The 27,676-nt window shown below is 32.9% G+C and overlaps 1 protein-coding gene across 1 annotated transcript in view; it reads right to left on the bottom strand.

Moving 5' to 3' along the window:
- Positions 1–4,846: 4,846 nt before the first annotated feature.
- The window catches only part of stx (ubiquitin-like domain-containing protein stuxnet), a 64,541-nt gene continuing 41,711 nt past the window's right edge, over positions 4,847–27,676 (bottom strand). The window contains exons 3-4 of the mRNA XM_014232261.3: positions 8,466–10,421; positions 4,847–8,380 (exon numbers count right to left, since the gene is read on the bottom strand). Coding sequence (XP_014087736.2) covers positions 7,730–8,380; positions 8,466–10,421 — 2,607 coding nt within the window. The 3' untranslated portion in view covers positions 4,847–7,729. The remainder of the gene's footprint in view (positions 8,381–8,465; positions 10,422–27,676) is intronic.

Here is a 27,676-nt window from a genome sequence, read left to right on the forward strand (position 1 = left end):
AATGGCTCTCGACTTCTCTACATAGTCTCATTATACGCTTAACAAGCTATATTAAGTTTGCCACGAAGTTTGTAACACCCGTCTATCTGTCCATTTTTTTTGTATATACACGAACTAGTCCCTGAGTTTTTGAGAAATCGGTCTGAAATTTTGCACACGTCAATTTTTCCTCAGGGAGCTGCTCATCTGTCGAAGCCACCAAAATCGGACTACTATAACATATAGCTGTCATACAAACTGAACGATCAAAATCAAATGCTTGTATGGAAAACTTTTTTATTTGAAGAGATATCTTCACGAAATTTGGCATAAATTATTGCCCAAGTAGCAACAGTACAATCTCCAAGAAATTTTTTTACATCGTATCACTACAAACTGATCGATCAAAATTAAGTTCTTGTATAGAAAACTTATTTTTTTTATAACATGATAACACTTGACCCAGGAATGCTTCTTTCTTCTTCTTTAACCCCTCTGAAGAATACGTTTTCTGCAGGTCTGTACAGCAGGACCGAGCGACACAGAACCTCCTTCGGTGTTGCGCTTAATATCCAAATTTAGTAAACACGGCACCCTACGCGCAGTTAACTTTCTCATGCCCTATATCCTGTTATAGCTATCTCTAGTGAATTATTGTTTTTTTTTTTAATTTTCTAATCCGCTTGTTGATGCGTATAAAATGTACTAAACGATAATATTATCGTTCTATTGTGATAGTGGCGCCAGCAATAAAGCTATTTCTCGGCTATTAAAAAAGACATAACCTCAAAAGAATTCCACGCATTTTCCTATTTCTTCATGATACACGCAATGAAAGAAAAACACAAACAATATTACACATTATTTCCGTTTATTTAGTGTTGTAATTAATTTATAAGCAGCAAAACATATGCAACTAATTGTATATTTGTAGTCATTTAATAACTGTTTTGAAAATAAATTTGTATTTTATTTTTATTTTTGTATTTTTATTTATTTATTTGAAAAGTATTTTCTTATTTTTATATGTATGTATATTCTTAAATCTGTTATGTTTCTTAATTTTTTTTAAATATTTTGCAACCAATTTTTTACATATATTTTATTATTATTATTTTTTTTTAATATAATTTTGTTTCCCTTTTTGTTTTATGTATCATAGTGTTAGCTAATTGTTTTGCATTTTTGTTGCGATTTTATGAAGAGGAGGCATTGTACATAATATTATTAATAATATTTTTTCATTATATGTATGTATGTACACATGTTTATGTATGTATGTGCTTGTTTGTTAGACAATTTGTCTTGCTTTTTTTTATGATTATTTTTAATTTATTTAGATATTATTTTTTTAATATATTTTTTATATTTTTATATATATTAATATTATTATTTTTATATTTTTATTTTTTTATATTTTTATTTTTTTATATTTTTATTTATTTATTTTATTTTTTATTTATATATTTACTATTTCTGTTTCTTTTTTGTCTCGCTTGATTGCAATATTTTTTTATTTATTGAATAGTGGTATTTGGTTTTCAAGTTCTCTAATGTGTTTTATACAGACTTGTACATACGCGTGCTGAATATATGTAGGTATGTATGTATGTATATAAGAGTATGTGGTATGTAAATGTGTCTATAATTTTTAATACTTTGAAATATTTTTTCGCAATAGATGCCGCTACACTTTTCGCAAACAATGAGTTTTTGCTTAGCACGTGTAACAAAAAAAAATATATTATATATTTTTGTATTTATAATTTAATTAATATTTTTTTATTTTTATATTTTAATTATTATAATTTTTTTTTATATAATTTATTTAACGTAAATTGATTTTATTTTTTTATTTAAACAAATTTTTATTTATAGCTTTACTATTTTTGGTTTATTTTCTTGTTGTTTTTAATTATTTATAGATTTGAATATACATATGTATGTATGTATATGATTTCGTTTTTATAGTTGTTCTGTTATAACATATGGAACATGCGTATTATTTTCTGGATTGATGAATATACTATATACATTATTGCACGTATTTTTTTATTTTTATTTTTTGCAAGCTATTTTTAGGTTATTTTACGAAAAGGTAACATTTTCATTACTTTTCATATTTTTATGTTTTGTTTTTTACAAAAAATGTTTAAGGGAAATATTTTTTGAAAATTGGTACATATTCAGCATATGCTATCATTTAGAATATAAATACCGTTATAACTGCAATCTTTGCTAGATTACAATGTTTATTGTGCAATATTAACAAATTGCAAGATTTTACTAAAAGCAAAAAAATTAATAATACTTTTTTTTGTGTAGAATAATTTTTTTAAGTCGTAGGATAAAAAGTTTATTAACTTAAATTTTGTTTTTATTGAATTTATTATTTTTATTTTTATTGAATTTATTTTTTTAATTTTTATTTAATTTTTTTTTGTATTTGTTCGTTGCTAAACTATCAAATAATTTGCTATGCAACTGTGTTCAATTTTCCGTTATTACATATACACATATAATAACATAAGTACACAGTTACATATGTGTAAGTACGTGTATGTATGTGTTTACTACTTATGGCCATATAAAAATTTTACTATGCAGTCCAAGTTGATGTACTTTTGTTGTTACTTCAGTATGAGTTATCATATACCTCTACGGATATATTCATTACGAATCCTCGTATATAGTTTTGGATTTATTTTTTTACTATATAAATAATATATAATATATGTGCATATTAAATGCGCCTAAAAGTATATTACATTTCAAAATTTAGACGGACATTTGACATAAAAATAGCAAGCTCAGCTTCCAATATACTAACAAATTTAAAAACGCGTACAAAATTTAACAGGCAATTCCAAGAAAGGAAATAAAACATTTATAATATTTGATATTATTATACTAATAATAAAAATTCCAGAAAAAAATAATTTTAGAAATAAATCGTGCGTTAAATTGATGTTCAAAAATATTTCTCAAAGTATCTTTCAAACGCATAACTTATTACAATCATTTATTACGTGTTTTTTTTTTTAATTTTATTGATACATAATTTGTTTGACATTCGCCTAAATGTAGGCCAAATGTTTATTCTCGGAAGCATATTGTAGACTTTTTGTCTGCATTTAGGCGCATTATTAATTTAAAAGATCTAAAAAATGAATCTGTAAGAATACGTCGCAAAGTTTAATTGGAAAAAGTCTTGAAGTCAAAAAATATTTTGAGACTTTTGAGTTTTTACAATTACCTAGAATTCGATAAAGAGCTAGTTCAAAGCTAGGCGATGTTCGGTCTCAATCACTGTGGCAGTATAACAAGGCAACGTATACGACGCAAAAATGCTGCAGTATAATTATCAACTGAGTATCTGCAGCAAAATAACAGTGTCGCAACATTGGTGCAGTTACTTGCTTGCTCGTACATGCCTATAGTTAATGAACTTTGCATATGCCTTTGATATTTCTTTTTTAATATTAAATTGTTATTTCGTTATGGGAATAGTCTTTCTGTTTGATTCTTAGCTATATATGTAACAAATATCACAAGCAACGTGAGCGCCTAAATGTATGCTAATAAAAGTCCACTTTTGCATTTGTGTTTGAGAGTGTATGCAAGCCCAACGTTAAAAACGTTTAGCTAAAATTTAATTTAAATCTGAACTTTCGAAGGAAAAAAGGGATTTTAAGAAATCCACATTTGAAGTTTTCACTTAATTGCTTTGTATTAAAATATCTAAGGAACAATTATATAAATTCTACGTTTAAAACTTTAATTTTCGAGTTGCTGACTTTTTAGCGGTATGTGATGCTCCAGATCAAAGTTTGTATAAAAAAAACTAAAAATTTTCTCGAAATAATCTGACAAAGGATGTTTGGTTCCCAAAGACTTGAAAATTTCCTGGATTTTGCACTGGCTATGTTAAGGTATAGGTAAGAGACCAAGAATACTCAAAAGCAAAAAAAAACATTAATTTTTAGATTTTCGGTGTTTTCATATGGAAAAATATCAAGAATACTCAAAAGCTTATTCATTCCCATGACAGTCGTGTCTCAGTAACCGGAACGTACACCGATTTTTAAGCGGCCAAGCGCTGACAACTAGGCATCATTCCACGGAGTTACGTCAGGAATGTTTTCTGCCGCTAGAACTACAACTCAAAAGCTCATAGCTCTCATATTACAACAACAATAACACTGTCGAACACAAGTCTTTGTAAATAAAACTAATGATTTTTTTTCAAACTAAATATACCATTTCACTAAGTTTTTATTTTCAATTACATAAAGTTTTTATTTAGCATATATATGTATGTAGTATATATGTAAGTGTGTATGTAACTATACATATTTAATAATAAAAATTTAACATAAATTGCAAATTAAATTAACTAAATTGCAATATAAAGCGAATCATTTTCAATTCAAAGGCGACAAAAGGTAGAGCACATAAACATACAAGTCAAAGAGAGTGAAAAGAGTGTAAGAGCAAATGAAGAAAACGAAGAATAAGAAAGAAAATTGCATAAAGTATTACAAATTACGCATAAAAGTAAACATTTACTACACTAACAACTGAATGTATGTATATATTGTACGCGTACATAATTCGGCATTGTAGAGCCGAGCAAAACATGAAACAATTGAGGTTAGAAATAATATTTAATTAATCAAGGTTTAACAATAGGGTTTTTTGTAGTGCCTAGGGAACAATTAAAACTATACATAGATTTATATTATATATTATATATATATATATATGGTATATAATTATATAAATGTGTGTGTGTGTAATTTTAAATATAATTGGTCTTCCCAAAAAACAAAAAAAAAACCAACTTTACTACATACATAAATAACTCTTTTAAAGCGCAACATACATATATTTAATGCATTCATTTATTAGGCAAAATTGCATTTAAGCATTATAATGCAATAAATTTAATTATAAGTAGAATAAGTAGTTACTAGCAACACATACGTTTCTTTTAACGCTCCCGCCGCTCTTCTAACATAAAATTCATTATGAATTAGTAGGTGTGTACACGCTAAACTTTACACTAACAAAATTACAATAACTCATATACCCAAGAAAATTAATTATTTAAACAATATATATATATGTATAATGTATTATTGTTGTTTTTGCAAAGTGTTTGACAGGCAAAACAAAAATTAGACAAAAAAAACTAAACAACTAATGCAAAGTTACATAACATTTCATCATTTATGCTTAAATATAAATTAATTTTAACAAATGAACAATTGTACACACACACAGACACATTAATGATTGCACAATTGTTAATTACATATATACATACACAACGGTATGTACATATAAACTGGTTTTAGTAAACATAGTTGTATATATGTGTTAAGTTGCAGCTGTCACTTAGTTACTATTTAGTAAATTGTATTCAAAACGCTGCAAGTTTTTTAATATCGAATGCAAATGGCGCGAAAATAAAATTTTGTACGCAGATTTTTTATTTTTGTGAAAAAATAGAATACATTTTAGCAAAAAATATTTTTTGTTGGCACAAAATTATTATTTATTTTTATTTTTATTTTATTTTTGAATACGCAGAAATTTTTGAATTTTTTTGTAGCATGTAGCAAATTTTTGGTGCTATAATTTTTATTATAGCAACTTTTTCTTGCAAATTCTGGGGTTAAAAAGAGTTTTTCTTGCAAGTTGCAGCACACTTTTGTAGCATTTTTGTATTTTTTTCGAAGCCTTCAGTAATTTTTAGCGCTATAATTTTTATTATAACAAATTTTTGTTTTAAAAAATGTTTACTCGCAAGCTGAATCAGGCTGTTGTAGCTTTTATGCGAATTTGCTGGCCTACAGTGTTACACGTTTTTTAATTATGTAATATTTTTCAAATTAAATTTTAAAATAACAGAATTTAAAAATTTTCAACGCTATAATATTGCCAAATGCGTTTGTTTTGTTGGCACAAATTATTATTTTTTTATTATGCACGTGTTTTTTAATATATCAGTAGCATTTTAGCGCTATAATTACCGTTATAACAACTTTTTGTTTTAAATTGTCGCATATCTATATGTTTTTTACGATTTTCTCGCTTACAGTAGTACAATTTTATTTCAGTTCGTGAAATTTTTTGAAATAATAAAATTTGCTATGCGTGCGCTTTTCAACATTTTTTGTGCTACAATTTAAGTTATAGTAACTTATTTTTAAATTCCTTTTTTATTTAATTTTTTAGCCTACACTGGTGTAATTTTATTTGAATTCATAAAATATTTTTTTAATTTAATTTTATTTCAAAAATTTTTGAAAAACATTTCTTTTTGTTTGAAAAAATTTAACAAAAAATGTATTGAATATTTTTTCTTATTTAATAGCGTTTGCTATATTTTTTAGTTTTAAATTTTGGTTTAAAATTTTACGTGAACTGTATTTCGCTACAAAAAATTCATAAAACCAAATTTGCATTTTTCAAAACAAAAATGTATTTTCGAAAGTGCAAATTTTTGAATTTCTTTTTAAAATATATTTTGAAAACTACAAAACTGTTGGATTTCTCTACAAAAATATATTTTCGAAAGCACAAAATAATATTTATTTTCATTACAAGCCAGCAAATATCTCTTAAAATAAAATTTTTTCCGAACCAGCGCATAGTTTTCACAACCACTGTACTAAGATGAATAACGTCATAACAAAATACATGATTCAAGTGTTAAATGCTCAAAAAAAGTGTTTTTTTCTTGCAAGCCAAGCTGCCAGCGTACACTACATGCGTATAGTAATGGTACACCGCAAGAGATGCAAAATTATTTAATTTTTCAACAAATTTTTTACAAGCTGCTTCGATAATAAATTCAGTATGCGTTGCTGCATTATTTTTGACAAATTTTTTCTTTAATTTTAATTTACATAAATTACATGTTGCACATTAAATATATAAAGTATACAACAGCGCATTTTTATTTGAAATATTTTCGCACGCAAATGCCAAATTTTTGCCTTCAATGGTAGTTTTGTTGTTGTAAACACGAAATTTTGCGTTTTTAATTTACAAACAATGTTTACTAACTAAAGTTATTTTTCAGCGTTTAGTTCAAAATGTTTTTGTTTTTGCACATTTTTAGTAAAATTAATTAATATTTTATTTTATTTAAAGTGCGAATACTTTTTTCTATAATTTTGCAATTAACTAAATAATTTTCTCTATTTCAGCGAATTTAGTGTATTTAATATTTTTTAAATTTTGTCTACACACATTTCCAATTTTTACTACTTATAAAGTAAAAAATACAAAACTAACATTTTGTATAATTTAACAAAAAAAATAATATTTTCAATTTTTTCATTATTTTTTTTTTTGCAATTATTTTAGTTATTTATTTTTTCAATTGCAAATTATCATTATTTTTGCTTGTTTGTTGTTGTTGCTAAATATTTGTAACATGTAAATTCAGTTGACGCAGTTGTATTCGCGCTGCCGTCATTAAACATTTCTCGCACTAAATATTATTATGCAATAAATTTCGTATTGAATTGTTGTTGCAAGTGTTTGGTTTTTGTTGCCTTCGCGCTTTTTTTTTGCACAAAAGCGCTGAGGCTGATGATTCTCCTAATGAATAAACTAATAAATGCTACAAGTTAGGACAAATGTTGAATAAATGTGAGCTTCCTCATCTACACAGTTATAGCTGTTGCTGTTGTTATTGTAGTTGTGCAGCAATTGCAAGCAATTAAAATGGCATTTAAGCAGCCGTGTCCACCTCTTCCACAATGTGATTCGGCGATACTTCGCTGGGCGCTGTTGTGTTGTTGCTGTTGCTCGCGGCCGCCAGCTGTGGTGAGCTTGTCAATGCGGAGGACGGCGCATTCGCATTCATAGCCGACGTTGTGTTCGTAGCATTAGCGCAGACAGCAGCCACGGCGGTGGCGGTAGGTGCCAACGTTGTTGCTGTTTTGGCTGGTGCGCCGACTACGCGTGCGCCATAGGGAGCGCCCTTCAATTTGCGCGCCTCGCGACGCTGTTTACTCTGCAGCATCACCTGGCGCAGCTGATCGATCTTCGACTTCATTTTTGTGTTCTCCATGTCGGTTATGCATTTCTGACACATTTGCTCGACTTCGCGTTCGCCCGTCTCCGTGTTGTTGCGGTAGCGGCAATTGCATATGGTGCGCTCATTGGCGCCGTTTGTGCTGCTGCCGTTGATGGCGTTGGCGGCACTATCTTTGCAGCAGGCGTGGCTGCTACGGCTGGCTGTTGCTGTTACTTTAGTGCCGGCGTAGTGACCGTTGCATTCGCCGTAAGTGCAGCCACTGCTGCTGCCGTGTTGCTGTTGCGATTTGAGGCATTTCACACAGGACTGCGCGTGGTGGTGGTAGTGGTGCTTCAGGGAGAGCTGCAAGCAAATTGGAAAATATATTAATATTGTATTTCATATACATATAGATATATATAATTGTCTATGTGTACGCTTTACACACCTGTTTGCTGCGTATGCCGTGCACGGCGGTGCCGTTGCTGCCGGAAGCGCCGCTCGCCGCGTTTGAACCACTTGGCGCCTCGAAGCTGATGCGCGCGCCGCGGCTGTATTGCGGTGTAGCGCTTAGTAAGTCATTCAGTATGTGTATAACGGTAGAGATGTCACGCTTTGGACGTCCATAACGGTCCTGCAGCGCTGGATTGAGTGTGCCCGAGAAGGTGCCGGAGTAGATGCCTTTGCCATGGTTCTTCATTGATTCAATAACTGCGCCCGAATTGCTTTTGCGCGGTGCCTCCTCGCTGCTGGATAGATCAATCTTGTTGGTGAATACTTCTTTCGAGAGTTTGCGCAGCGTTTGAGTTAGATTGCGTGAGGCCTCGGCGAGCGTACGTGAATCCGAGACTGCCACGCCGGAATCGTCCAATTCGCCAACGCTATTAGCTGCAGCTGTGGTTGTGGTTGTTGGTGTTGCTGAGAGGGGCGTTGCTGCGGCGCCAGCGGTTGTAGCAGGCGCTGCAGGCGTTTTCGTATCCGCATCAGTGCCGAGTCCGCTATCCTCCAAGCTGCGCGTAGTCAAGGGAATGGGACGCGGCAGTGGGCTAGAGCTGGGCTTTGGGCGCACCAACGGCGATAGCGTCTTGGCATGTAACTGTTGTTGTTGTTGCTGCTGCTGATTATGGTAGTGGTGGTGATGATGATGGTGGTGGTGATGGTGATGGCTGCGATGTTTCGAGCGCGTTATGGGATTATTAGCCGTTTTGTGTAGGGTGGCGGCGACAGGCGCGCTGCAGCCGCTACCGCTACTACCCGACACCAGTTTTTGCAACGTTGACGTTGTTGTTGATGTTCGTGCCTCAGCTACAGCACTGCTGCTGCATTCTGTAATCATTGCCTCTGAATTTGTAGCCGATGGTACACTGGCTCTATTCGTGCCACTCGTTACGGTGTCCATGCAAATGTCGTCCTTAACGACTGTGCCGCCATTGAGGCGTGTACACAGACACGAGGTTAGCTTAGCGGCAATGGGATCTTGGCATGTTGTATCCATAGCGCTAGTGCCGGCCGCTGAGCTGCTGCTGCTACTCTCACAGGCGCTGCCGCTGCAAGCACCCTTCGTGATGGGAATGCTCTTTATGGCGGCGGTTTTGATTGGACTTGACACCAGATTCGATAGCGATTTGATGGGTGACTGTTCTAGCAGTGGTGATGCGCCGGCGACGCTGCTGTCCGCCGTTGCGGTAGTACGCGCGCTGTGGAAGCCTGCATTATTGACGGTGACTGGTTGTGCCAGCGAAGAGGGCACATTGCTTGGCGCGCACTGACGCACATGCTGCGCGAGCATTTGACTAAGCGGTGGCGATGTTAAACGCGCCGGCTGTGACATGGCAATGCTCTTCACAATGCTCTGTAGATTCTCATAGTCGCGTTTGCTGAGAAACGAACTGAGGTCGGAGCTTTTCAGCGTGCCATTGCTGCTGACTGGCAAGCGTGCGGCAGCTGTTGTAGTGCCGTTGTTGCGTTGCTGCTGACTGACGATGATATTTGATGTTGTTGCTGCTGCTGCTGCCGCGACTGTGTTTGTAGTAGCGGATGTGTTGTTGGAAGCGTTAGCGCCAGCTGTTGCCTGCTGCTGCTGCTGTTGGTGATGATGGTGATGATGATGATGATGATGGTGGTTGTGACTGTGGCCGGCAGCTAAGGCGGAGCGATTGTTGCGCTGACTGGAGCGTGCGCGCAGCGCTGCCGAGCTGCTGCTGCCATTGCAACTGCTGCCAGCATTGGCTGAACTGCTGCCGTTTGCCGGATTTACGGTGCTCAATTGTAGTTGTATGAGCATCATGTGATCACCAAGGCGCATACTCAGATTCAATGGTGTCTTACCGCTGAGAAAATCATTCACTTGTGAGTCGTTGAGTGACTCCAAAGCCTGCATGACGGTGTTCTCGGGACGTTGAGCCTGTAAGAGAGAAACGAAAGCGCAATTAATAGTGTTTGTGTGCAAATTTACTTGTGACTTTATATGTATGCTTCCTAACTGAAAGTGTGTCGTAATTCATATTTTACTCGAATTTTACTATTTTTGAGTTATGTCACGTTTCTAGTGAAGAAATTTATGCATAGCTATGAGCAAAGCAGCGTGCGCGCGTCGGCACTAAAAATCCTGCAAGCAATGCGCGCTTATAAACAGTCGGTGGTCACACGCAGCGCCTTGGCAGCTTCACTGGTGGGTGTGGCGCTGTGTTAATGACGCGTGCCGGGACTCATTGCAGGCATATATATGTATGCACATATATATTTGCAACCAACTTGTGCAAGAAAAAAGGAAAATTACACAGTATATATGCACATATATAGGCGTAAAAGCAAATGCGTGCAACCACACCGTGTTATGTAACAGCGTAGACAACAACAACAAAAAGTAAAAAGAAGGAAAACAACAACGTACAAAACACGCCTGTCTGTAGTTGGCACTTTTAATTAAAGTAACAGCGCGGCGCATCATGAATGATCAACTGCGCGCGATGCGGCAGCGCGGCGCGGCAACGGTAACGCAACAGCAACTGCCGCGTAGGTGGGTCAATGTCAGTGTCATAAGTAAATAAAACGCATGCATGCACATGGTTGTGGGCATATTGGCGCGCACATACACACACATGCATACGCGTGTGTATGTATGTGTGTATGCGCTCTCATTAATAAAGTGCAAAAAAGGAAAGCCACCGCGTCACCAAATGATTTCATTCTTGATTGCCTGTCAGCGGCTAGCATTCACACCGCTGCGCCCCCTTACGTCCCCGCCTTTCGTTCGCCAACGGTACATATTTGATTGTTTTACAAGTGACATAATGGCGCTGCAGTATATATGTATGTATGTCGGTATGCTTGCATGTGTTGTAAAATGAAGCAAATAAAACGCATTGCAATGATTAAATGAATTGCGCTGGGCAGCATGTGGGCGTGGGCGTGAACGCATATAATAAATGGGGCGCATGAATTGCGCGTAAAAATTATTTCAATGACAACAAATGCTATACACACACACCCACGACCACTGCATATGTTTGTATGTATGTATGTATGTATGTAAATAAAAGCTTTAAATATATTATTGCCGTCAATAAAGTATAAATAAATTTGTTTGTCTGTAAGTATGTGCAAAACAATTAAGAGCAAGTAAATGAGTGTTAATGTGTGCCATAAATTGATTTATTATTATTTTCTTATTTGTTGGAATATAATCATAAACTCATATGCAATTCGCGCTTTCACGCTCAAACATATAGCTGAGCTCATAGTACATCAAGAAACAAAATTATGAAGGTTGTTGTTATGGTTTCAGAAAGCGAAACAAAAACAAGAAAAAACATTAACTTCCATTATACCGCCGCTATCATACCCTTCACAAATAAAAAAGTTGCCATACAAGAACTTAATTTTGATCGATCAGTTGGTATGACCGCTGTATGCTCTAGTAGTCTAACCTAAACAATTTGTTCGTTGGGAGATTTTAGCATTGTTTTACACAATAATCTATGCAAAATTTCGTGGAAGACCACCAAAAAAGTTTGAAGACGCCGAGCTGCAAGCAATACTGGATGAAGCTGCTACTTAGTGTCAAAAGCAAATGGCAGCCATGTTAAATGTTGCACAACAAATAACTTCAGACGGCTTGATAGCTATGGGAATGATCTAAAAGTGTGGAAAATGGGTGCCACATGAACTGAATAAAAAACAAATGGAGAACCGAAAAAACACTTGTGAAATTTTGCTGCAAAGACACGAAAGAAAATAAGTTTTGCAACGATAAAAAATGGATTTATTTTAAGGGGAGAAATCATGGGTTAATCCGGAACAATCATCAACATCGACTGCAAAAACAGATCGATTCGGTAAGTAGACAATGGCTCTGTGCTTGGTGGAATCAGAAGAGTGTGGTATATTATCAGCTTCTAAAACATTGATGAAACTATTAATACTAATCGCTACAGACAACAAATGATCAATTTGAACCATGCATCGATCGAAAAACGACCAGAATGTGCCAGAAGACACGGCAAAGTAATTTTGTTACACGACAATGCACCTGCACACAAAGCAAAATCGGCTCAGGCTATAATCAAAGTACTCGGCTGGGAGCTGCTGCCTCACCCGCTGTATTAAACAGACTTGAGACCTTTCGATTACCGTTTATTTTCATCGTTGGGACACGCATTGGCTGAGCAGCACTTCGATTGCTACGCTGAAGTCGGAAATTGGGTGTTTGATTGATTTGCTTCAAAAGACGAACATTTCTATTGGCATAGTATCCATAAATTGTCAGAAAAATGGTTAAAATGTGAAAAATACATCTATTTTTTTACTTTCGCATTCAAAAATTAGTAATTCATTTTAACATCACCGGTACAGTTAGTAAAGTTCGAAAAGCTGCCGCATGCAGTCCAAAAAGGTGAATAATATAAGAATGTCGAGTGAAACAAATTGCCTTTCGTAAGCATAGTATTTATAAGAATATTACCAGCTAGTAAGGTGAGCTCATCAGCCACAAAAGCTTCATACTAAACGCACAATTAGATAATCAATTAAACGAAGTAAAGAATATTAAAAATAGTAAACCAGTTGCGGCCGGTTTTTCGGCATAAATCCAAAAATTAAACACTTGTTTTTTGTAAAACGAAAAACTTTTCTGAAGCAAAGTTATTTATTGGACTGAAAATATGGCTTATATTATATGTTTGTATCATACATATATACATGCTGTATGTATGTAAGTATATAGCGGCTGGCGCGTGTAATAGAAAACTAATGTAATATGAACATGTTACGCTGCTAAGCTTTCACGCTTATCTTTATGAGTGGTGGTTGGAGGCATAAAAGTTACAAGTGGGTACATATAACGGCATGTACTCGTATATACAATACATAGATATATGTAAATAGTAATAAAGCGAGGCATGTGCGTTTTTCGCTGTCGTCAAATTCGTTTGCGTTGATTTTCACGCTTTTTACCTTTCTTTATCTCCGAATCTGTATATATATAATGTATGTATGTATTAAAGTTTCTTGCGCGCATTTTGTTACAATTTCTCGGCTGTTCATATTTACATACATATATACATACAAGTACATACAAACAAACGCAAGCGACATGCTTGTAACTGATGACGCAACTGGTGCTCTTCTTTTTGTGGTCGAACGCACAGTTGCGTATCGCTTTCGCGTTATTTTGTGGATTTTCGGATATTTTACAACAACAGTAGCCACACATTTATACATATATACAGGTAGATAGATATGTATGTATTTGCTTGTGAAAACGACAACCGCGTGTGGCGCTGCCGCCAACTGGCGCAGGCTGACCTTGGTACACTTTCTGTAAATGTAATTATAAAAAAATAACAACAGCAACAACACAACAACAAAAGGAAAACCTGAAAACAAATTTTAATTTTACATACAAAGAAAAGAAACGCGCAGCCAACCACACAACACAAAGGCGAATCACTAACTTTCTTTCGACTTTGACTGGTCGGCCGGCGAACGATGGGCTGCCTTGCTGACTAACTGGCTACCCATCAAGCGCTCCTCCAGCCCCCGCATACGTTTGCGCTTGCGCTTTGTACTCTACGTCGCGTTTACGTTTCGCTCCGCAGTACGCGCGTTTACGCATGCGTGCATGAAACGAGCGCGCTTAGCTGGTACGCGAGTCTACGCGACTACGTATTAAATACAAATTATACAAAATTCGTCTATGCATACATACATACGTTAAATACAATCGTCATGACTATGTGTACCAGCGCACGACTGGCTTTTTGGAAAACTTGCGTTTACATATATACTTGTACAAAACGCTTGTTGCTACACGCTTAGCAACAGTTACAGCCACAGCAACCGCAGCGTTGGTGGTGTGGCGGTGTATGACATGGCCGCCTAATTGCGGCGCGTTTCTTTTTTTCCTTCAAATAGATAATAGATCGCTTAAAATGGTTGAAGTTTTCCCACCATTTTATTTATGCACACACACACACACACTCATAGACAACTCTGCATACATAAATTAACTTATTAGTTTTCGAAATGAGACTTGTGCGAAGTTAATTTGCATTTCACATTAGTGATCGCATAGTTCGACATGCTAAATTTATTTATGTGGTTGATTTCTATTTTGAATATTTTGTTTTTTGTTCGTTTTTTGCTTTTTTGTTGTATGCAGCTGATGTAATGCGTTGCTGGCATACATACAAATTATTTTTGACTTATACAGAGTTTTGAATTTGTACTTTGGACATATTGACACATACAATTGACGATTTAAAAAAAAAAAATTTATTCATAATTTTTTTATGTGATATCATTAATTTGGGAAACACTGTAGTGACATGTTTAGACAATTTAACATACGCTTTCTATATTATACGACTTATGGCTAGTTTTAAATACCCATGAGCTATGTAATCACACATTTTAATTTAAATAATTAATTGTCAATTGTCACTTGTCAGCTAATTCAGCTTTTTGTCAAAAAAACAAAAAAAAAACTTAATCTCAACGTAATTTTAGTTCCCGAAATGTTCATTTTTTAAAATTTAGACACTTATAATTGAATTTTCGCTTAAAATTAAATGTTCCACTCTTAACATATTGATTTTCTGCTGTCAGCTGTCATCAGTCACTGGTCATCTGCTTAAAAAGTTTATCGAAAAGCTAGGCAGTGTTATACGAACTTACAAAATGTTCGAAACCAAACTTTTAGCTATTAAAATATATTGATTATCTGCTGTCAGCAGTCATCTGTCACTTGTCATAAGCTTGAAAAATTGATAGAAAAACTCGACTACACCACAGCATACTATTAATCATAAAAAACGACAATTTAAATTCGATTTATTTGAAATTGCAGATGCTTATTTGCAAATTGACAGCTGTCACTTGTCAATTAATGCTTTCTACATGACAAATTTTTCGGCGGGCTTAAATTAAGTATCAAATGTATGACAAAACAACTACTATAACTACAATCAACTTTCATCAGCATCTAAAATTTTAATTTTTTTTGTTGTAATTTTCTGCTAATTCAACCTTTGAACCGCCCTGTACATACAAATTTAACAAAAGTCCGCATGCAAATACAGATTTGGCGTTCAGCTCACTCACTCATTCACGGTTGGAAAAAATTTAAAAATATTACTCTGACACAATTTAAATACAAATGTACAAAAAATTCACATACACACATATATGTACATATGCACACACATATGTAAAGATGTATGCAGCTACAAGCCATTAATCGCGGCGATACAATTTATTTTGTAAATTTCATATGTACACACCAAAATAGATACACTTTTCATTTTCACCATTTTCTACAGCTTAATATGCCTTTGTATAGCTGTATGTATGTTTGTATGTATGTATGTAGATGCGGCCAAGCGAAATGAAAGCAAAAGTGCAGCGCTTATTACTTACATTTATTCATATAAATATATACATATGGTATGATATGAACATTATTGTTTTCATTTTTCATTTATCTATATAAATTTGTATTTATATACATATGTATGTATATATATGCATATGTAGATTTGTGCACCGTCCCGATGGAAATAATAAATTGCATATTTCAATCAAAGCAGAGAAAATGGAGAGTTTATTTTTGTTTTAGTGGTTTGTATATACATACATATGTATTATATATTTAATATATGTATGCGGTACTTTGTATATCTTTATGTAAATATGCTTATTTAAATCAGTAAACGTTTCCATAATGCAAAAATATTGTTGCTCAAAGCAGTGACAGATTTATTATTATTTCAAAAATAATTTTCTTAAAATAGATCGGTTGAAAAATATTAAAAAACTATATAAATTATCTCAAAATTACTATTTTTTACTGCATTATTCTGATTATCAGATTTATTACTGATATCAGTGAATGGTTTTCAGTCAAAAATTTATGATTTAAGAAATTATTATTTTTAGGTTACGGTGAAAAAGTTAGCAATTGCAGAAATTCGTTCAGTTTAAAACTGGTATTACTATGAGATAACCTCGTAAAGGTTGAAGTTATGTAGAAAATTGTTATGTTAGCAGATTCTACTGTTATTTTCAGTCTAAATCTGTTGTTACTAATTAAAAAATATATACTTATAAATTATACATTTTTGGTCGAAAATTGTAAAATGTGATCGTTTTGTAACAAAAAAAAAAAAAAAATTAGGTTATGTTGAAATCTGGTAAACTAAAATTTGTAGTCTTCGATTTTAGCCCAAAAATGATATATGTATGTAGTTACAAGACAGCCTCGAAAAACTAGTTGAGGTTCTGTTGGAAATTGTTAAGTTCGATATATTTGTTATTACTTTTATTTAAGGTTATATGCAATTTTAAACAATTTTGTAAATGCTTTCAACTTAATAATTTCGATATAAAACCGAGTTTGTTGAAAAATATAAAGTTTGAACGTTTTTTGGTTGCTTTCAGAGGTAATTTAAAAAAATGAGGTTACGTTGAAATCAGCTAAACTAAAATTTCTAGTCTATAGTTTCAACCTCAAAATGATATGCTTACGATATATGTAGCTTCGAAAAAATAGTTTAAGTTATGTTGAATAGTGTACAGTACAGAGACCACTGTCATTTGCTCAATCTAAAGTTGGTGCTACAGAGAGGTAATTTGAAAAAACCAAAACTGTTTGGTGTTATACTAAAAAAAAATATTTGTTTTTTTTTTTAAATTTGTTATTACTTTCTGTGGTAATTCCAAAAACAAAATTAAGGTTATGTTGAAATCTGGTTATGTTGGTTCTGGTTACAGCATGAAAAAGATGGCTTCGAGTTATCTTCAAAAGAATAGTTGAGGTTATGTTGAAGATTGTTAAGTTCGAAAGATTTTTTTCTATTAATTTCAGCGCTAATTCCGAAAAATTGAGGCTATAACGAAAACTGCAAAGTTTCTGTTTGATTCTCAAATTTTTTTCAACTTAAAATCACATTGCCATGAGATAATTTCCATACAAAACCGATGTTATGTCAAAAATTTAAAAAATTTTATTTTTCGTAATTCTTTTCGGTCTAAAATCAATTTTACTACCGGCTAATTGTTTATTTTCTTATACCTATGAAAATTAAAATTTTGAAATAATCATCTGTAATTTTTTAATGGAAATTATTAAATAAACAATTTTTCCTATTTGGTATTTATTGGGCTTAAAATTGGTGTAAATTGAAAAAAAACGAGGTTATGTGCAATATTATAAGATCAGCCATTTGTCTCAATATTTTCAGAAGGATAGGACGACATGTAATATATGTATGTTGTTTCAAAAGTGTTGTCTGGAATATCAAGTGAATGATAAAATAACTTTTTTTTCTGAATAGTTTTCTGTTTAACGAGATTTCAACCTTTGGACGACGTTGTTTTGCCTAAACAAAAATAGTTTTATAAAACATAACTCCACTTCTTTCTAATATACTAATTTTCGCGGTAGTTTATCCCACAATTTTTTGTAAACTTACCGATAAATAATGAAAAATACTTATCAAAAGAGTAATATAAAATTATAAAAAAATAATTAATTATTAAATTAAAAAATAAAATTATTAATCACATAGATAATATTTCTATGGTATAAATATGCCGCATCATTCATTCATGTTCTGACTATCAGACATATTATAAGCCACCACGTTATTCAAGAGCAATTAGCGAACAAAACGGCGCACAACACCTGACCGACCACACTGATCAAACGAAGTGATTAAATGCATGCGATTGAAATCAAAGGCGTGAGCCAACTTTGTTGCTTAGAAAATTTCCCAATTTCTTCGCATGTGTGTGTGTGTGTGGGTGTGTGTGCGTTTGATATCGCTTCAATAAAATAAATTAAAAATATTTCGATTGCCTTGGCGCCGCCGTTTAAAACACACTTATCAGCAGCAATTGCACCGGCCCGGGGTATCTACGCCTGTATCAACCCTGACGACGCCACTAGACAACAAAAAACAGCTTATCGCGAATATTTAAAAAATTGTTTAAACTTTATTTTTATTTCGTTGTCTTTGTCTAATATTTGTGTGCAGATTTTTAGCGTGCTTTTTTGGCGTTGTTATTGTTTTTATTATATGTGTATAAGCACATATTTCGATATCGCTGACATTGAAGATATTTTAAATGCCACTGCTCGACTTTCCAAGCGCTAGCGTACAAATACACAGACACATGCATACATATGAGCATATGTATATAATATATGTATGTACAAGTATATATTATTCGCTTGCTCGCTCAACACTTTTGTCATTTTCGGTGTGTGCTGCGCTGCGCTGCTGCTGCTTGGCGCTGTCTTTGTTTCAAATTTGCCTCACGCAAAACGACCCAAGTCGACCGCCCATGCGCTGCGCTCGCATCGCCACCCAATCGGACTGACTGCCTGTTGGCTGTCAGTGGTCTTTGTGTGATTTTTGCAAACATTTTGTTGTTTTTGTTTGGTTAATTTTAGAGATACGTTGAGGTTGCTGCTGTTGAAATTTGCTGAATTTTGCAATAAAAGTATCGTATCTCTGTCATATTGTGTGCGTGTGTGCATATATATGTATGTATGTGTTTATATAAATATATATATTTGCATAGCGATGACTTTCGTTGGTGCGTCGTTTTAGTCATTTTCTTCTCCACATGTGCCCGCATTTTTTAAAGGTCTGGGTTAATTAATCATTTCCATTTCGTTTCAAGTGATGTTTCGGCGTAATTATTACGATGATCACTTTTGGTTTTTGTTTTTGTGTGTTGGAAGTCCTTCATAAACATATATACAAACAACAAATATATGAGTAAACATAAGCCAGTAGTCAGTAGCTTTTCAAGTGTAGTAATCGCTTTTGTTTTGACACATTGCTACTGTCCATTGACCACTCTTCTTCTGTTTACTTTTCCTGTCCTGATCACCATCATCGTCATATCTTCGTAAGTAATAATTATCGCGATTTACTTTTGTTTTCCCTGCATTCCGTTTCATTTTTTAATAAGCTTATTGACACAGTGACCCAATAAAAATCCAAATGTGCATATGTACATATATTATACGCTTCGTTTACAATTCGCTGACGGCATCCACCATATGTGGTGGCCAAGCGCACTAGTCGCCACTAAACGACCGGATGACAGGCGACGCCAAACTCAGCGCGCGCCACCCAAGCACCTGTGTATTTGCTCTATACATTATGTACATAAGGCTTCATTTAAAAGGCGTGTTAAGTATTAATAGTTTCCAGCAAATTTAATTATCATTAATTTTTTTTACTAGCTTTTATTGCGGTATTTAATTTTATTTCAAGAGGCGTGACTCTGTGGTGAATTGAAGATGCACTGTTCAATAAAATTGCTCGTTATATGCTATTATTGAATATTATTAGTGCAGAAAATTGTTAGAAGATCCCGAATACTGGTTTTGGATGAATTCGGGATCCCGAAATAAAAGTTCAATACTTTTAGTGAAGAAAAATTATTTCGGGATTACGAAAACTGGTTTAAGATGAAATCGGGATCCCGAAATAAAAGTTCGATGCTTTTTATTGCTCGTTATATGCAGAAAATTGAAACCAGTATTCGGGATCCCGAAATAAAAGTTCAGTACTTTTAGTAAAGAAAAATTATTTCGGAATCGCGAAAACTGGGTTGAACACATTGGCTGTCATATCACACGTTTTCGAACGACCCTGCGACGGTACGCTGATATCTGCAAAATATTTATTTGGTCCAATTTTCAAAGCACTATGACGATTTCTGTAGGTTTTATGAGAATAAATGGATTTAACAAAAAAAACGTGCTTGGCACCCGGTTAAGGTTTTCGTCCAAACAGCTTGGCAGCCAACGTGTTGAAATGAATCGGGATCCCGAAATATAATTTTGATGCCCTCTAACTTGGCTCAACTGTCAGGTTAAGCAAGTGCACTAAAATTATTGGCATATCGATTAAACTGTAAAAATATGTATGAGCATGTGTAAATGCTTCAATTGAAATACGGGATCTCGGAAGCTTTTAGACCCTTTGTTATAACATTTTATATACAGAGAAATGTATTTACATATCGTAAACAAAAATTCAAATTAATATGTGTACTATTCAAATTCGAAATTCCGAAAAATTGGAAACAAGTTTCTAACAAAAACTTTTAATAATAAAAAAAAACGTTTAATTTCTCAATATTTCATATAAAAATACTATTTACTAAATAACGAAAAAATTGTAATAATGCCGAAGTACATAATTCGGGATCCCGGAATCAAAAATTATACTAATAAAAAAATCATTTACCAGAATTTTAATTAAAAATACAACTATAATACGACAACATCTAAAACCCTGATGAAACTACATACATTATGTATGTACATAATTTGGGATACCGAAATCAAAAATAAAACAAATATTAAACTTTACATTACTCAGAATTTTAAATAAAAATACTACTGAATTACGATAACACATAAAATTGTGATAATACCGAAGTACATAATTCGGGACCCCGTAATGAAAATTTTAAAAACTTTAAATTTCTTTACATACGTCGTTTCAAAAATCATTCAAAATGCAAAATAAAATTTCTTCACTGCGTTAAATTTGAAATCTTACTACTCGAACGTGATGACACCATCTTAAGGTTATATACACGTCAAGTATTAATTAACTCGTTAGCTAAATGCAACCGCAAACACGTTGCCACGCTTGTCGATCAGGTGTTTCAAGTGAAAATAAACGAAATGAAAAGCAGCATAACGCAGCAGAAGAAAGAAAATGTGTTAATAACGTGCGTTGGCTACTGATTTTTGTCTCCACCTTTGTCTTTGTTTGATTGGGTGTGGTTTTGGCGATAGTGAGAACCTTAATAAACAGTTAATTCATTGTTTTATAAAATACTTGCGAATTGTTGTGGTTATGTGTGTGACGCATTGTCAAGTGATGTAATCATTTTCGATAGGCAGTGTGAAAGAAACTTATCGGTAGGGCGTGTAAACTTTCACATTAGTTGTTGGAGGAAAATTTTACTTTAGAGATGGAAAATATGGCAAGGAAGGTGCAAAATCGTTGAATAATCCGTAATTTAGAGCGGTTTGAGTGTAGAAGTTACAAAACTAGTATTAGTTGGTAAAATGCCAAACATGTTCTCGGTAAACGATGTTTTTCGGTGACTTTATTGAAGTAACATTCGCTTCTGTAATTCTCGGCCCGTTTATTATATAATTTTTACAAAAATTTTTAATTATTGGGTACTTGCGAAACTTTTGTAAAGAAAAATTAATATTATCAAGCTAATTTCTATTGAAAAATGGACATTGCAGATGACAAATAAATTAAGTGAGCTTGGAAAGTACAAACTCACATATTTAAATTTATAATTACGTATTGTAGTAGTGTGTAGGTAAATATGGTAGATATAATATGCAGTTGGTAAAATGTCAAGCAGGTGTTTCGTAAACTTTATTTGTCACTGTCAGTTATTTCATTCGAACAAAACCTCACTGCTGTAATTCTCGGACGGTTTATTATATAATTTTTCAATATACAAGCACGATTTGTGCCTTGTGAAACGGATTGTCGGTTGGTTATATATACTTCTTTCATATACTAACTAAGCTTGTGTTTACTATGAAATTGTGAAACATTTACAAAAAGTAAATTGATCAAACTAATTTCGTATTTGTATGAAATACATTTCCGTTTCTCTCTGTTTAATATACTTGTATGACGGTTATTACAAAAACTACTAATCGCTATAGAAAAAATATTAATTTTAGCAACAAATTCTTGCTTCATACATACACACATATGATTGATGTGCTATTTACAACCTGATAACCGCACTATTATTTTCTAATAATTCAATAAATTTTTGCTTTTTAACGATACTAAGCGCCTGTAGCACTTAAAAGAGATTTTTTTAAAATATTTTTGAGTATAGTTATAACGTTAGAACGTTATGCTGATAAAAATATGATAGTCAAAGTGGAAAGCGTAAAATTTTTGTTATCAGTGGAAACTTTTATAACTTTAATTGAGTACGTGTATGCTATGTATATGTGCTGAGGTGTATATAGGGACGCGAGAACGCTTACTATTTACTATTTAGCGCCACCTAGGCATTTCAAATAAATAATTGTAATAAATAGCAGCAAAACCGCAGGACAAAGGCGCAAAGTTAGTAAATAAAATAAAGATTCAAGGTGTGGTTTTGCATTTATGTCATTAGAGAGCCGCACACACAGACACACAAACATAGAAATATTATTAATTTAAAAACTAAACACACTCATATATACAAACGTGTATTTGATAGCAAAAAGTAAACAAATTGCCTTTGCTTGCAAGTGTGTGGGCGTAATTGTTGCTTTTGTAAAGCTTTACTTTACAGTACACTGTATAGTTTATATATAATATTTATACATGATATAGAAAATTTGCATGTGTGCGTAGTTATATTATTGTTTGTTAATTGTTTGCTTTTTGTTTTTGTACTTCTTCGCAACATTTTCGGTTAATTTTCTTTGTTCAAAAGCGTACGGAGCATATTTTCGAAGATCAGTTCTCGCTCACATAAAGGCAAACAACTATTTTTTTGTTTTTAGATTTTTCTTTTTCACTCAGCGAATTGTGGAAATAATATCTGTACAAATACCCACAAGCATATATACAGTAGGTACAAGTTTACCTGTTGATCTTAAACACATACATATATGTATATAACTATGTATATATACAATTTTTTTTTTTTAATTTTTGCGTTCATCGATAAGGTGCAAAGTATCTTTGTGTTGTTCGTTAGTTTCTTATGCGACAATGCCATTAAAAAATAAATAAATAGGGTTAATTATAGGAAATGAATAGTGTCATAGCAGTTAGTATTTACATAGATCCGAGTTACTTCGATTTATTTTTTTTGAAAAGTCCAAGTATTTTACTACTTTTGCACGATTTTGTTATTACTTAGTAAATTTCAATATTTATTGCATATATATATATGCTTAATGAAAAATCAACTTAATTATTAGTCTCATATGTAGATTTTCTGCAGAATTCCTTTGTAGTTTGTTTATTGATGAAAAATTTCAGTTAGTTTTGCTGTGGTGTAGGTAGTTGTACTTGTAAATTATTATTATTGAAAAAAGAATTATATTCCATATACATTGATATACATTTTTTTATTATACTACATTTTTATATATTTTTTTTTTTTTGGTTTTTATAATTCAATATTTTTTTTTTAGTATTATATAATTTAATTTATACTTTTTTTTTAATATCTTTATAATATTTTTAATGTTTTTATAATAATCTTTATTTAAAATTTATTTAATATATATTTTTTTTATAAAATATTTCATATGTATGTTTATATATTTTTTTTTTATAAAATATTTGTTTATAATATTTAATTATTGTTTTTTTGTTAAGTAAGTGACAAACTTGTTTTACTTAAATACTTCTCTCTTTCAATAATTCCGTTAAGTTGATATTGTTTGTATAGAAAATTGTTGAATTTGGAATAGTGTTGCCTACATTTTAGTGTTTATAAGAAAAATGATGACTTTGAGCTTCAAAAAATCGTATTTAGTAGTGAATAAAAAATAAATAGAAAACATGTAGATTTGAGCTCAATACTTCAATAAATGATGCAGAACACTTCAAAAAAGTATTTTTTTTATTACAAAATAAAGAATAAGTTGTGTAGCAAAGACTTAAAAAATAAATTTTGGTATATATATAAATACCTAGGAACAGAGTTTTTACATCGTTCTGATACTGTACGATTTCATATATAAAAATTATCTATAAAAAAAAGCAATCTTAAATTAACTGAGCTTTTGGAAAAGAGAGCCTCTCTATATGTATAAAAAAGCTATAGTTTTTAAAAAGCGTTGCCTGCATTTTGGCGCGCACACTAAAAATTTGCCTCTATATCCAAGTGTCGGATATCTTTCTAAGAATATGCAAACTTTTACCAAAAAAATATTACATATGTATATGCTTATACCGGCTTTTAGACAGGTGGACGATAAGAACACAGTATTTATAAGGCATTAGCTGACATTGACTAGAAGAATTAACGCCTTTAATCGCAAAGCTTATCAGTGACGCCTGCATATTTGTCTATACCAAAGTAAATACATACATATATACGTATGTGTGTGTATATGCAATATCGGCATGTATAGGTGTTTGTGTGTGTTTAATAATAACCACCGGAATTTATTAAATAAATTGTATATGATTTTTAATTATTAGTTATCGACCTTTACGTACACACATGCAAACATATAGTATATATGCGCACATATACATATATATATGTATATGCTCACGTATGTATATACTATATAACATAAAACTTACTGTCACTCGCATTCATCTTTTATATTATTAAATATATGCAGGTATGATTAAACACGAATTTAAACACATTCATACACACATACAGACACATACAAATAATTGCATATAGTATAGACAGCCTAGCAAAACTCAGCCAAGAACAACAATAGCTCTAAGCCGTTGATATATCATACATAAAACGGCGTTCATTCGTCGCTCATCGCCGTTGTCAATCATGCCCACCATTGCTGTTGCTGTTGTTGTGTTGTCATTTTGCTGCTTTTGTTCGAACTTGGAATTTGAATTTGGGTTTGGAATTTCTTTGTTCGCGTCACCACCACTACAACAGCAAACAAACGAACAGCAATCGCTACAATAAAAACATAGCGCGATCAGATGAGCCAGCAACAACAACAACAACAGCAGCAGAAATATTTCAACAAATCAACACACAAAACGTAAAGTCACAAAAATAATAATAATAACAATAATACTTATAGTAAATGTGTGCAAAACAAAAAGTACTGGCTAAAGCAACAACAACAAGAACAACAACCAAACTAAACACAATGACTGCATGAATAAAGAACGACACACCAAATTGAATATATAAATATTTGTTGAAGACGCTTCAAATTGTATGAAAATGTAAATTTGTGAACAAAGCATTGCTACAACGTGCCAACAACAAGAACAATAACAACAACAGCAAATACAGCGACAAAACAATGACAGTCAAATGTACAAATAACCAATACACAGTGAAACGAGATGTTAAATTCGTTTCAAAAAAAAAAAAAAAAAAGACCGACAAAAAATGCAAAAACAAAAAAAAAACAAGAACAATAACACACACACACATATATAGAATATACTGGTAGGCAATATCATATTGACAGACATTATGTGGCTCGGTGATGACCACAACTACATTTCGACAACATTCGCACGTTCGACAGCGATGACAACAACGACAACAACAACTTCGCATAGTAGACAAGAGCACCGAAATTGCCGAAATCAGTCGACATTCAGTCAAGCCACAGCCACAGACACCAGCCAACAGAGTCAACAAGCATTCGGTAGGTAAACAAAGCAAACAGCGCTTGGAGGAGGCAATAAAAAATCCGTAATGATGCATTATCAAGATATATAAAATAGCAATTAACAATATAAGCGTTATTGCGCGCCTCACGCCCCACCGCCACCCCCCTCATTCATTGAAATTGCACAAAAGAACGCTGAGTAATTTAACAGTCAAAATACAGACGAGCGATGTCATCGCGTTGAGCATTCGACGGCCTAAGGCTAAAGGCATAGTGCATAGGCGGGTAAAGTAAGAATTATTTTGAAGTTTTTCGAAAGTCTAAATTGTATATACAATTTAGTATATCAAGCATTTTATCCACTTCAAGAAGGTGCTGCCTTTTATTATAAACAAAGCAATAGTAAAACCTGTCGCTACACTATGCACATAGCCTAAGGGTAATGCAAAAAACCTATTAAAACAAGAAAAAACGCTAACCTCAGCTGCATCGAAGCTATGATACCCCTCACAGCTGCATTTCATATAACATAAAAGGATATAAAACTTATTTTATCATCTTGATTTCGATTGGTTAGCTTGTATGGCAGCTAAATGGTATAGTAGTCCGATCTGAACAATATGTGCGGATATTGGAGCGTTGTCTTGGGCAATAATTAATGCCAAATTTCGAGAAGATGTCTTGTCAAATTAAAAAGTTTTCATGGCAAACTTAATATGCCCTGTTCAGGGCATAAAGAAATAAAAACAATTTTATAGCCAGTAATGAGGTTTTTTCGTGCAATACTGAGATTTGCGAGAAGCACGACTTGAATAATTGCAAGCGTGTGTGACTTGAATAGAAAACCTATTATTATTTGGGTTATTTACAAAGAAGAGCAAAAGTAAATTAAAAAAATGTAAACTGATTTCTTTCAGCTACACACCTATACTGTGTAAAGAGAACATATTGAAAAAGAGCGAGAGCTGAAATTATTATTCCCCAACACCCAAAAATTAATACTGTCAGTCTCTAGCAGACATAAAATACATTTCGAAATGTTGGTGATGCCGCGTGGACTTTTGATTTTTGAAATCTTTCTTTTCTCCTCAGTTTGCTTAGTAATTTCCTTATTAAGTAAGCACAGACAGTTTTAAAATCAAACAGCTGGGTTTCGAATCCACTGTTAACATTATATACGAAGTACTAGATCGATAGCTGGCATATTCTGAATATTCTGAGCTTTAAATATTATGAATTATTTCACACATTGTATTGAGATTTGTGACCAATAACTTCGGAATTCCGATTTTTTTCGGGATTACGATAAATGTTATAAAATAACTGCATTTTTGATCTTAAAATGCATATTCAAGAGTTCGGGATACCGAAACTTTTCGGTATTCAGATATTGAAAACTTTTTAATGAGAAATAAAAGAGATTGCTTCTCATATGCCATTTCGTATTCATACGTGACCTTAAATGCCATAATTCAGAATTTTTTCCATGAGAAATAACAGAAATTATAACTCAGCTATCTTCATTATTTTGCATTTCATATTCGTATGCGACCTTAAAATGCATATTTTTGAGCTACCAGCGCTGCAAATCCCGAACCTGAAATTTCGCTGGGAAATTTGTTGGGTAACAAGAAATATGTATGTAGGTATGTATATTTGTATATGTATGTGTTTGGTATCATACGATGTATTTGAATGTCTAATCGTACTATTTAGAGCGTTCAGTTAAGTTGAGCATGCAATTTTGATAAAGAGAATACTTTTGAAAAGAAGATTTTCAGATTTATGCG

This window comes from Bactrocera oleae, chromosome 5, assembly GCF_042242935.1.
Source record: "Bactrocera oleae isolate idBacOlea1 chromosome 5, idBacOlea1, whole genome shotgun sequence".
In the NCBI taxonomy this organism is placed as follows: Eukaryota; Metazoa; Arthropoda; class Insecta; order Diptera; family Tephritidae; genus Bactrocera; species Bactrocera oleae.